Genomic DNA, 12,949 nt, shown 5'->3' on the forward strand with positions numbered 1-12,949 from the left:
CACATTACAGGGCCCTGCACATACAACAGTCTCTCACGAGATTCGTCAAGGAGAAGGAACGTTCAAAAGCATTTGGCTAGTGGATCTTAAGCACCGCATTAAAACTTGCAGGAACGCCACCATTCAAACCTTTAAAAACTAACATTAGTATCTTAAAAGAGATCCTCCATTTAATAGGGAGCCAATGCAAACTCTATAGAATGGGTGAGATAAGAACACACCTCGGTGTCCCAGAAATTATCCTTGGATGCTTTGCACCGGGTTCCTTGGTCCATTCCAAGGCACAAAGAGATGTCCGGAAACTATTAGTCACCCTGAGATACTTCAACACCACCCACCTCACATCCAAATTAGGAAAAGAATGGGAGTTACACTGTTCAAACCACCATCGGCAGAAATAAGGGCACGGTTCAGAACGAAACCCCATTCTCCGTAAGCTGAAGAAAAGGGATCTGCACAAGACAAAGTCTGCAGCTCTGACATTCTTCTAGCCGAACAAATTACCACTAAAATACACCGGCTGCCGATTTGATGCAGATTGGGAACCCGATGCCCCACATGCATGGTGGATGACCTGATGGCCTTGCATTCAGCCTGTTAAATTAAAAATCCTTTAGCGTCGCCCTCTGCAATGCCTTGAACGCAGCCTCACACAACACCCTCAGAACTAAATTAAGATTCCACAAGGGACACAACCATCTTCACCAGGGCCACAAGTGTTTTAACCCCCTCGAAGAAATTAAACCAGATCCGGATGGGAGATCAGGCACACTCCCTGCACCTTACCCTTAGGGAATTATAGGCTAGACCAGTGGAAGAGGAAAGAAACTCCTCTGATAATGGAATCCAGGGGGAGAGGGGCTCTCTCTGAAGGGTCGCATATTCACGAATGCCCAGGGAATCAGTTCTGTCATCAATGCCATAGAACCTAGGACCTGTAAATAATCCCAAACTCTGGGCACCTTGATTTGCAAGAGGTGGCAAACCTCACGCTGCAGCTTCACCATCCTCTCCTTCGTGAGATACCCTGCCAATCCTGAGGTCAAATCCAGACACCCCCCCAGACACGCCAAGGTCCGGGATGGCATTAGATGACTCTTCTCTAGGCTCCTTGCCCAGCCAGAGCCCTCAATCTCCCTAGGACCCGTTGTACCACCAGCTGCAGAGGTCCGCCAACTTTGCCCAAACGAGTCAGTCGTACCAGCACTCCTCCCTTCTGAAGGGCTGCAGCCTCCATGACCTCTGTGAACGTGCATGGTGCGGTCATTAACCCACATGACTGAAAATGAGATATGTAGATAGGTCTCTGTGAGGTCCAATAATGCCAGAACTCTCTTCTGTGAACTGCCACAATGACCGAATGCCATGGCCCCCTCAGGGCCGCAGTCACCTTCTTTAAATCCAAAATTAGACTGAACATCCCCCTCCTTTTTTGGGACCTCGAAATAAATGGAAGACCAATATTTTCCCCATTCCTCCGGGAAAAGCAGTACTTTCACCTCTAGCTGGGGCAAGCGATACAGCATGCCGCAAAATGCCACCTGTTGGCATGGGGAGCGCAAGACGAGACAATGGCGGCTTCCCATATCCTGTGAGCAAATTCTAATGCATAGCCGTCTTTTATCACGCCTACAACTCCCTGCTCAGTTGTGATTTTGGTCCACTCCACGGAAATGTAGGCTAATTGCCCCCAGTCACCAGAAGTGAAGAGTGGACTTAGCTCCCCTGGTCCTGCCCAAGCTTTGCCTTTGTACTAGTGAAGGGCCTCTTCTCTAGTCTGTAAAACCCAAACAGACCTTAGAGGATTTCTTCTCCCCTTTGTCTTGTCTTCTGGCAATTTATGCCCCTTGGACTCTCCCAGATGCTTCACCAGTCACTCCCTCCCCGAATAGCTCCTAGCTGAGACTTTTACCAAACATCCGCAGATCACTCTCTTAACCTTATCATCCACCTGGTCGAAGCCGCTGACATCAGGATGACGTCCTAATTAAGTGGTACAATGCTTCTGCCACGTAGGCTCCCGCGTGTCCAAGCGTTCCGCCTGCTTCATGGAGGATGAAGAAAATCTCTCCTTCGCTTGTAACCACTGAACCCAGCACAAACAAGTTCTCTGCATACCACAGCCTGGATACCCGAAGCAGAAACCTCAAAAAACCTCCTGAGGTGAACTTTTTAAAGTAAGTTCAGACTGCAAGTTTAAACCTCTGCCATCTGCTGGAGAGAGAAATACTGAAGGACTGCAGGTAGCACTCTAGGTTAAGGAAGAGTATCAGTAAAGCTTTTCTTCTCTGTCTCCATCTGCTGGCAGGGAGGCAAAACCCAGGAGACTGGACTGATCTGGGGGTATGAACAGGAACTCGCTTTGAGTATGGTTTAGGAAAGGTGGGTAATTAGAGCCAAATATGTCCATCAGAATGTCTAGAAAATATCCAGAATGCACATCATATGACTGAAATGTCTCTGAGATGACCTGGATTGACCACTGTTGGAAACAAGATACTGGGCTTGATGGACCTTGGTCAGACCCAATATAGCAAACCTTATGTTCTTATTTCATATTATAGGAAAGATTAAAGAGGTTAGGACTTTTCAGCTTGGACAAGAGACGACTGAGGGGGGATATGATAGAGGTTTAAAATCATGAGAGGTCTAGAACGGGTAGATGTGAATCGGTTGTTTACTCTTTCGGATATAGAAGACTAGGGGCACTCCATGAAGTTAGCATGTGGCACATTTAAAACTAATCGGAGAAAATTCTTTTTACTCAACGCACAATTAAACTCTGGAATTTGTTGCCAGGATGTGGTTATGCAGTTAGTGTAGCTGTGTTTAAAAAAGGATTGGATAAGTTCTTGGAGGAGAAGTCCATTACCTGCTATTAATTAAGTTGACTTAGGGAATAGCCACCGCTATTACTGGCATCAGCAGCATGGGATTTTCTTAGTGTTTGGGTACTTGATTCTTGTGACCTAGATTGGCCCTGTTGGAAACAGGATGCTGGGCTTGATAGACCCTTGGTCTGACCCAGCATGGCAAGTTCTTAAGTTCTTATTTTTATGTGTTCCAGAGTCAGTACTGGCCTTCCACCTCCAAAGAGGATGTATACAGTGTGATTAAATCACATTAGGTTTAGAGAAATCCTCTCTCATCTACCCCTATTTCCATGGTCAAATTATGCTTTTTTTCATAATTATAAGTAAGGGCAGAAGCAAGGGTGAAATTAATTTGAAGAAATATTTCTACTAAAATAACCAGCTCTGTGCCGAGAGTAAGTGCTAGCAACAGGATTTGTGTTCCCTGCAAACCAGGCTCCCTCCTGGAGGAGGAATACTCACTGCGGAGGCTCTTTCTGAAGCATTAGCTCCTTGGCTACCCCCAAAAACATGACAGCTGCGGTTTCTGGATTCTCTTGCTCTGCTTGAGTTAGAAACTCACTCACCATATCATGCAAAGGAGAATAGCTAGAAGGGGAAGATGAAAGGGAGAAAAGCTGGTTAGGACAACAGTGGCTGACAAACAAATGAATGGGCTGACAGGGTGACGCTGCTTCACCTACGCTAGCAGTGGGATCTCAAGTCCTAGGGGAAGCTGCAAATCACTGGATTGGCCACTGTTGGAGACAGGATGCTGGGCTTGACGGACCCTTGGTCTGACCCAGTGCACGTTCTTATGTTCGGTTTTGTAATTTGGGCCAGTTAGTGCTGATTTTTTACATTTTTCAATTAGCATTTTTGTTTGCACTTTCAGTCCATTAAAAGCAAGCAAACTAAACATTTTCACACACACATGTTCTTACAAAAACATTTTAATCTACTGGTTAAGGCTGGAATGTCTGGGTTCAGTTCTCTGCTAGACAATGCACTTTAAGTTCCCTTCTGCATTTAAGTGGTTCTCCCCTCAATACTGGGACACCACCTCTAGGTCGTCATTCACGTATGACACGCCACCTGTATGTCGTCGTCTCCGTATGATGGTAGCTGCACTTATGGCATCCCACGCCTTTCCGATTCTGTCCATGACAGCTGCACATGCAGGGATACAGATCCTCTCGAGCGACTTGCTCTCCTGCTAAATAACTGTTATATTGCACTGAGAGCGTCTGCATAAATTTTAGCAAATAATTACCTACAAATGAAAAATGTACAGGATTTTTCACATTAACGCATTAATGAATTTCACCAAAGCAGAAAAGACAGACGCAGTCCCATACAATCACATGAAGATGTAGAAATAGAGAGAAGTACAGGTTATAAAAATCCTAAAACCTTATGTTTATTTAAATTTTAAAGACCGTCCTGAAGCACATGGCTTACCTCCTTGGCGAAGGTTTGCGTCTATTTCCGTGAGGTCCAGGTTGAACATGGTAAGCACACCTGCCAGGGAAGTGTCCCGGGCAGCCTTCCAGTACTTACTCTTGTTGTGTGCATTGCAGTGGCAAATGGAAGGGGTGGTCCAATATGGACACTGTTACAACGGGCGAGAAAAACAGGCACATTTTCAATTGCAAACACAGAGCAACATCCGAGAAACCTAATCAGTGCAGGCTGAAGAAAGCATATGGTACTTAAGCTTTGATTACATTTAAATAAGCAACAATTAAAATCCATGTCTTTTCTCCAAAGCGGAACTCTCCCAATGGAGAATTTCTTTTTTTTTTTTTAAGAAATTCAGTAAAGGTTGGGGTGAGCACGCAGGATCCCTATTTGTGAAGACACAAGGAGAAGATCTTAATCATTCCCCTCGTGGCTTCAGGGCTCTGCACAGCTGATCGTAACTGGGGTCTGGGGCCCTGCACCAGGAATGAAAATTGGGCCCAGCGGATGGGCCTAAGGCGGTCGCAGCTGCTTTCATAGTCTATGTTTTCATGGAAACATTTACAATTTCTTTTATTATTTTTCATACAAATGTACTCTGTCATACTAAAAACAACCATTTTCACATGAAAATTAAAGAAGAAAGTAATTTTCGGCAGCCGTTCTTCCTGCACAACTATAATTCAAAACGTCAACCAAGTTGTGGGTCACAGCAAGAGGCACCCAAATGGTGGTCAAGAGCAAATATCTGCAGGTATGGACCGAAACCTAACGGATTATTGCCCTAAAACATACAGTTAAAAGAAAAATACATAAATAAAAGGAAGAAAGAAATAAAACTATGAGTGTCAGGGGAGTGCGTGGAAACATTTTACTTCATTTTGTTTTCATTTTATTTACTATTTTTTTCTTTTTTTTTTGTTTCAGTTTTGCATTTCAGCTCACGAGAAAGCCATTTAGCACTTGTTAAAATTGTGCTTTTTGTATCACTTCAGATGGGAAATGATACAAAAAGAAACAGCAAATGCCACTGTGATGACAGCACATCCCTGATCACCAAGAAACAATTCTGGGAGGGCAGCTATGGTACAGGCCTCATCCAACTCTCTCCAAAGGGCTTTTGAGAACAGTTGCCGACTGTTTTCCATGGTGCCTGGCGATCCTTCGCTTCAAAGTCAAACTGTTTTGAAAGTTTGGTTCCATTTGACAGCCAAAGGTGGAAAATCAGTGAATATTCAAATCAGTCCTTTAAGAAGATAATTGTAAAAGCCATGTCTGCAGAGAAGCGTGTATGGGCTTTTAAAACCATCTCTCTTCTGCACACTTCCACACGGGGATCATGCAAGCAAGCACCCAGAGGAGAACCCCAGTAGTAGGAATCCTCTGTTACCATGCCCTGCCTTAAAGCTGGCATCGCCCTTCCTCTCAGCCCCACGTTCCAACACCGAATCAAACGTTAACCACCCCACTTACCAGAGAGGCGAGTTTATCGCACAGATAGCAGAAGCACTGTCCACACACATCCTTATTTCTCTCTAAGGGAGCGCTCACGTCATATTCTGTTCTCCTGAATAAAGTTGACAAAATGAACAAGTTTCAAGCTGCTGTACATTACAGGAAAAAACAAGCACACCAAGTTTGGTTTTGTTTCATTTACAGAAAAGAAAAAACCCTGGAAAGAGCCGAGTGTCACCTACGTACCGATGGCTCAGATCTGTTTTGGCATTAGGCACAGTGCAGGGCTTATTCACTCCCAATGCAATACAAAATGTCTGTTCTGGAGAACAGAAGGGGCCAGGACTTCAGGTCTTTGTGACGTTGAGCACTTGGTTCCATTTGGAGACCAACCCCCGCCCCTACAAAGACCATAAGGATGTGGACTGTCTGAACGAGACTACGGTAAACTTTGTGTTGCTATGGATTTCTTACACAAATGGATGTGCCGTGCAGTCGTATCTGGCATGGGGCAACACATTCGCTTTTACTGAATGAATGTAACAGCTATTTCGTCATCTACCACTCTTCAGGAGTCTTCTCTTCCAAAGCCGATTCCTCTGAAAAAGAAATATAAAATTATGCCAGGAAGCAGGAGGCTGGCACGGGGAGATGCACAACAGGGGCGACCCCGGGCGTGATTGGTCTGTCTGGTGTGCTGCCTCATGAAACCTGGAGGAACAGGGTGGTTGCAGTGAGCAGAAGCCAGGAAGCAGGAGGCTGGCACAGGGAGATGCACAACAGGGGCGACCCCGGGCGTGATTGGTCTGTCTGGTGTGCTGCCTCATGAAACCTGAAGGAACAGGGTGGTTGCAGTGAGCAGAAGCCAGGAAGCAGGAGGCTGGCACAGGGAGATGCACAACAGGGGCGACCCCGGGCGTGATTGGTCTGTCTGGTGTGCTGCCTCATGAAACCTGGAGGAACAGGGTGGTTGCAGTGAGCAGAAGCCAGGAAGCAGGAGGCTGGCACAGGGAGATGCACAACAGGGGCGACCCGGGCGTGATTGGTCTGTCTGGTGTGCTGCCTCATGAAACCTGGAGGAACAGGGTGGTTGCAGTGAGCAAGCCAGGAAGCAGGAGGCTGGCACAGGGAGATGCACAACAGGGGCGACCCCGGGCGTGATTGGTCTGTCTGGTGTGCTGCTCATGAAACCTGGAGGAACAGGGTGGTTGCAGTGAGCAGAAGCCAGGAAGCAGGAGGCTGGCACAGGGAGATGCACAACAGGGGCGACCCCGGGCGTGATTGGTCTGTCTGGTGTGCTGCCTCATGAAACCTGGAGGAACAGGGTGGTTGCAGTGAGCAGAAGCCAGGAAGCAGGAGGCTGGCACAGGGAGATGCACAACAGGGACGACCACGGGCGTGATTGGTCTGTCTGGTGTGCTGCCTCATGAAACCTGGAGGAACAGGGTGGTTGCAGTGAGCAGAAGCCAGGAAGCAGGAGGCTGGCACAGGGAGATGCACAACAGGGGCGACCCCGGGCGTGATTGGTCTGTCTGGTGTGCTGCCTCATGAAACCTGGAGGAACAGGGTGGTTGCAGTGAGCAGAAGCCAGGAAGCAGGAGCTGGCACAGGGAGATGCACAACAGGGGCGACCCCGGGCGTGATTGGTCTGTCTGGTGTGCTGCCTCATGAAACCTGGAGGAACAGGGTGGTTGCAGTGAGCAGAAGCCAGGAAGCAGGAGGCTGGCACAGGGAGATGCACAACAGGGGCGACCCCGGGCGAGATTGGTCTTTCTGGTGTGCTGCCTCATGAAACCTGGAGGAACAGGGTGGTTGCAGTGAGCAGAAGCCAGGAAGCAGGAGGCTGGCACAGGGAGATGCACAACAGGGGCGACCCCGGGCGTGATTGGTCTGTCTGGTGTGCTGCCTCATGAAACCTGGAGGAACAGGGTGGTAGCAGTGAGCAGAAGCCAGGAAGCAGGAGGCTGGCACAGGGAGATGCACAACAGGGGCGACCCCGGGCGTGATTGGTCTTTCTGGTGTGCTGCCTCATGAAACCTGGAGAACAGGGTGGTTGCAGGCAACAGTAGGGAGCCAGTGCTCCAGTGCGGAGGAAAGGGCCCAGAAGCACTGCCTACACAGCGACCTCTGCCCCTGCATTACTGTTTTAATGAAGTTGGGAGTGGCCAGAGTGTGAGAGAAGGCGCAGAGATCCATAATGATCAGCTGTTAGAGGACAGCGAACGGATCATCAATCTATGGCCTGATGCAGCAAGGAAGTTGATTTTTTGGGTTAAATCTGAGCCCTATAAACTTAGGGCCTGAATCACTAAGGCATTTCTCCCATTCTGGGAGATGATGAATCTGGCCCTTAGATTGTAAGTTCACTGGGGGTAGGAGAATTCCCTCAGTACCTGAATGTAATCCACTCTGAAGTACAAAAACATAGAATATAAATCAAATAAATAACAAATAAATAGAATTTTACATCATTATGATAAAACGGAATCAGGGAATCCTAAAATCAGCCAAGTGTGTGAGAGACAAAGGATGAACAGTGCACTTACCCGAGCATTCAACAAATATTACTGAATTACCAAGCGTGCTTTCTGCTTCGTCATCACTAATGACCACCACACTATTCTCCGATGTGAAAGATGCAGCTCTTGGTTCCATCTCTGTACTTCCAGACCGCATCTTCAATGAAGACCTCAAAGAAAAACACATGCATTTGCTTACAATGAATCCTCAAAGGGGCCAGCATTTTTAATCCCTGAGTGCTGTAGTGGCTTGCCCTCTCCAAAGTAATCAGCAAACGTTTAATAAAAAATTTATAAAAATCACCGGGTATGCACATAGCATTTTCAAATCATACAAATGATTTCGTTTATCACATTTCTAAACCATCGTTACAAATCTGCTCAAGGCAGAAATAGAAAAATATTTTATAACTGATAATACACCAAAAATAACATCAAATCAGAAATGAACAACATAGAATATCACATTACTTAAAAAAATCAACCAAACTAAAAACAATTCAGATTATAACTCAGAAAAATTTGGAACTAGCAGCAATCAACTCATAAAACTAGAAATGCAATCTATGTATAAGCCTGATAAAATATCCATGTCTTCCGATGATCTTCTAAAATCATCTAATCCCTACAGAGCTGAATCTCCTTAAGGAAGGAGTTTCACAATCTAAGTACAACTACAGAGAAGGCTGTATCCTACTCAATCTTATCTTAGACAATGATACTTCCGGGACTCAGGAGTAACCCAAGGAAAATTTCTTAATAGAGAGGGTAGTGAACGCATGAAGTAGCCTCTCCTTGGAGGTGGTGGAGACAAGAAAAGTATCTGAAGTCAAGAAACCGCTCCAAATGGTCCAAAACGCAGCAGCCCGTCTACTGAAAACACTAAGAAAAGAGACCATATCTCCCCAGTGCTACAAGACCTCCACTGGTTACCAATTCATTTCAGAGTCATCTATAAATCCATCACCTTGATATACAAAATCATTCACCAACATACCACAATCGATCTACAAATTCCTCCCCGCTTCCACAAATCCACAAGACCGACCAGGGAAGCCTACAGAGGATGCCTCATTGTTCCACCCACGAAAACCACTAATCACAGCACCTTAAGAGACCGAGCCCTTTCCACCGCAGGCCCACAGTTATGGAACTCCATCCCTCCAGAACTCAGAAACGAACCATGTCTCCTAACCTTTAGGAAAAGACTCAAGACATGGCTTTTCAGGCAAGCCTTCTCGAACTCTACCTAAGATGCACCATAAACAAACTCTCTACTCAGAGACTGTACATATGAGACACCATATTTATATTGAACTTTTGTATATAATTATTCTCCTCTATCTCTTCTATTTCTTACATTCCCAGTTCATTAGCCCTTGTTAATTGTAACTGCTTCTCTTCATCACGTTATTTATGTTTTTGGTTGTATTATCCGCACCCCTGTTTTCTGTAAACCGACATGATGTGAACGAGTTCATGAATGCCGGTATAAAAAACCTTAAATAAATAAATAAATAAGAAAGCCTGGGATCTCTAAGGGAGTGGTAGGGGTTGTGAGCTGAATTAGTTGGGTAGATGGGCAGGCCAGACAGGCTGCATGGGTTTTTTCTGCCATCATGTTTCTACATTTTTATGAGTGGGGACAAAAAGAAGGTGGCATGCGCTGGGAAGGGTAGATAGAGTGATAATGAGGACTGGATGAGAAGTGAGGAGCGTTTTATGGGTCGTAACGTGAATGAGCAGTGTGAATGCAGACTATGAATTGTGTGCATGTTATGTCATCATGAGAAAGGTGATTTCAGTTTTTGTATGTATTATGTTTTTAAGCTTATGAGCGATGAGTTATTGTCATTATGTTTTGTTGTGCACCATTACAGGCAGCCCCTTGGGTCAGGAAGGCAGTTCATAAAAATGTTTTTAAGTATGCCAAGGCATTGATGGGTGGGGACAGGAAAAATGTTTGAAAAAACATGCTTGATGGACCCTTGGTTGTGACTCAGTGTGGCATATATTTCGTTCTTATTGAGGTGGGTATCTGGAAATAAAAGTAATCATGGAAAGTATTAACATACTGGTGGACAGGAAAGCTAAAATGATGCAATTCAGAGTGTCAGAGTAGGATTAAATGGTCCATTTTCTTCATTGGAAAAGGGTAAACAGTGGAGTACCTCAGGGATCTGTACTTGGACCGGTGCTTTTCAATATATATATAAAATGATCTGGAAAGGAATACGATGAGTGAGGTTATCAATTTGTGGCTGATACAAAATTATTCAGAGTAGTTAAATCACAAGCAGACTGTGATACATTACAGGAGGACCTTGCAAGACTGGAAGATTAGTCATCCAAATGGCAGATGAAATTTAATGTGGACAAGTGCAAGGTGTGCATTAAGGGAAAAATAACCCTTGCTGTAGTTACACAATGTTAGGTTCCATATAGGAGCTACCACCCAGGAAAAGATCTAGGCATCATAGTGGATAATACTTTAAAATGGTCGGCATCAGTGTGCTGCAGCAGTCAAAAAAGCAAACAGAATGTTAGGAATTATTAGAAAGGGAATGGTGAATAAAACGGAAAATGTCATAATGCCTCTGTATCGCTCCATGGTGAGACCGCACCTGAATACTGTGTACAATTCTGGTTGCCGCATCTCAAAAAAGATATAATTGTGATGGAGAAGGAACAGAGAAGGGCAACCAAAATGATAAAGGGGATAGAACAGCTCCCCTATGAGGAAAGACTAAAGAGGTTAGGACTTTTCAGCTTGCAGAAGAGACGACTGAGGGGGGATATGATAGAGGTGTTTAAAATCATGAGAGGTCTAGAAAGGGTAGATGTGAATCGGTATTTACTCTTTCGGATAGTAGAAGGACTAGGGGGACACTCCATGAAGTTAGCAGGGGGCACATTTAAAACTAATCGGAGAAAGTTCTTTTTCACTCAACGCACAATTAAACTCTGGAATTCGTTGCCAGAGGATGTGATTAGTGCAGTTAACATAGCTGAGTTAAAAAAAAAAAAAAAGGGTTTTGGGTACTTGCCGGTTCTTATGGCCTGGATTGGCCACTGTTGGACACAGGATGCTGGGCTTGATGGACCCTCGGTCTGACCCTGTATGGCAAGTTCTTATGTTCTTACCTGGCGGCGGGAGGTCGCCTGGAGAGGAGGGGAAGGGAGCGCAGAGCGGTGTCACCCGGGGGTGGGGGAAGGAGCGGGAAGCAGTTGGGCTGTACAGGAGGGTGGCGGCGGCGGCACCCGGGTACGAGAAGTGAAAAGGGGGGGGGGGGGGGCACGGGACGGGCATCAAAGCTACCGCACAGCTCTGCGCCTCTTGTTTTTCTTACTCCAAGCGTAAAGCAAGCCCTCACCATCCCTCTCAGGCAGAACTAGGAGAGCGATCGGCTTCCAGGGCTTCCGTCTCTCCCCTTCCAACTTCCCGCTCCGTCCGTCACTTCCGCCTAACCCCGCGTTCACCTAACCACTTCCGGGACACGGAAGCGGAGACCGCCGGCGGCAGCATTATTAGAAATAAAACGGGCTAGCGGAGAGAGAGCGGGGTGGCAGCGGGTTTCTTAAGCTATACCGATGGCACAAAATATTTCCACAACGAAGGGCACGAGACTACGAATCCCAGAAAGCCGAGCGCTGCGGGCGCTATGGTCCAGTGAGACTACGAGTCCCAGAATGCCGAGCGCTGGGCAGGTCCTGCGGACTATGGGCGTGGTAACTACAAGGCAGACTGGCAGCAGGACGGCCTGCGTTTGGCAAGAAATTTCAGTTTGAAAACCGTGCAGCCTGGGTGGCTTTATAATAAATTTCTCTACAAGGCTGTGCCGTGCCTTCGCCTAACACTAGATGGGGGTCATCCCCCAGGTGCAGCGCTGTAGAAATATGGAGGAGTAGTAGTAGAAGATCATTTCTCAGCCTTTTAGCTAAGATCAGGTGCATAATTAAACGCAGGGTTTGAGTTGAGGCCCGAGGCTGGTCCCTGTGCTGTTTCAGAAATCAGGACAGAGACTTGATTTCATTCATTAAAGCTTGGAGTTTAAAGACAGGGTAGTTGTTTACCTGCTTCCTTAGCTCGACTGCATGTGTGGAACTGGACTCTCTGAATCCCCGGCACCTTAGTAGTGTTATCCCCAAAGCCTGGGGTGGAGTACGAGCACAAATGAATTACTAAGAAGCACAAAAAAATAAGCTTGGGCAGGAGTACTTTCCCTTCTTGGCCACTGGGAAAGTGAATTCGGACCCTACAGCATTACTGTTGTTAATATTACTTTGAGGGGAAGACAATAATCTGTACAACTATCTTGCTGAGCACCTTTTACTTGGTGACCTCACATCTAAACCAAATATTAGTAAGGCAACCATTACTATTTAAGTATGAAAAGAAGCAAAAAGTGTTTTCCCATTTTCTGTCTTACATAAGAACATAAGAAATTGCCATGCTGGGTCAGACCAAGGGTCCATCAAGCCCAGCATCCTGTTTCCAACAGAGGCCAAAAACCAGGCCACAAGAACCTGGCAATTACCCAAACACTAAGAAGATCCCATGCTACTGATGCAATTAATAGCAGTGCTTATTCCCTAAGTAAACTTGATTAATAGCCGTTAATAGACTTCTCCTCCAAGAACTTATCCAAACCTTTTTTGAAC

General features: G+C 46.0%; 1 protein-coding gene and 1 long non-coding RNA gene across 2 annotated transcripts in view; both read right to left on the minus strand.

Moving 5' to 3' along the window:
- The window catches only part of LOC115076088 (lipase maturation factor 1-like), a 24,914-nt gene extending 18,624 nt beyond the window's left edge, over positions 1–6,290 (minus strand). Inside the window, exons 1-5 of the mRNA XM_029577206.1 lie at positions 6,243–6,290; positions 5,787–5,880; positions 4,314–4,464; positions 3,948–4,125; positions 3,336–3,461 (exon numbers count right to left, since the gene is read on the minus strand). Coding sequence (XP_029433066.1) covers positions 3,336–3,461; positions 3,948–4,125; positions 4,314–4,362 — 353 coding nt within the window. The 5' untranslated portion in view covers positions 4,363–4,464; positions 5,787–5,880; positions 6,243–6,290. The remainder of the gene's footprint in view (positions 1–3,335; positions 3,462–3,947; positions 4,126–4,313; positions 4,465–5,786; positions 5,881–6,242) is intronic.
- Positions 6,291–6,332: 42 nt separating this feature from the next.
- On the minus strand, positions 6,333–11,991 carry LOC115076290. The gene is made up of 3 exons (XR_003852722.1): positions 11,662–11,991; positions 8,315–8,457; positions 6,333–6,367 (listed from the first exon to the last, which is right to left on the minus strand). It is a non-coding gene; the product is annotated as an uncharacterized LOC115076290 (long non-coding RNA).
- Between the last annotated feature and the right edge of the window lie 958 nt (positions 11,992–12,949).

This window comes from Rhinatrema bivittatum, chromosome 14 (assembly GCF_901001135.1).
Source record: "Rhinatrema bivittatum chromosome 14, aRhiBiv1.1, whole genome shotgun sequence".
NCBI lineage: Eukaryota > Metazoa > Chordata > Amphibia > Gymnophiona > Rhinatrematidae > Rhinatrema > Rhinatrema bivittatum.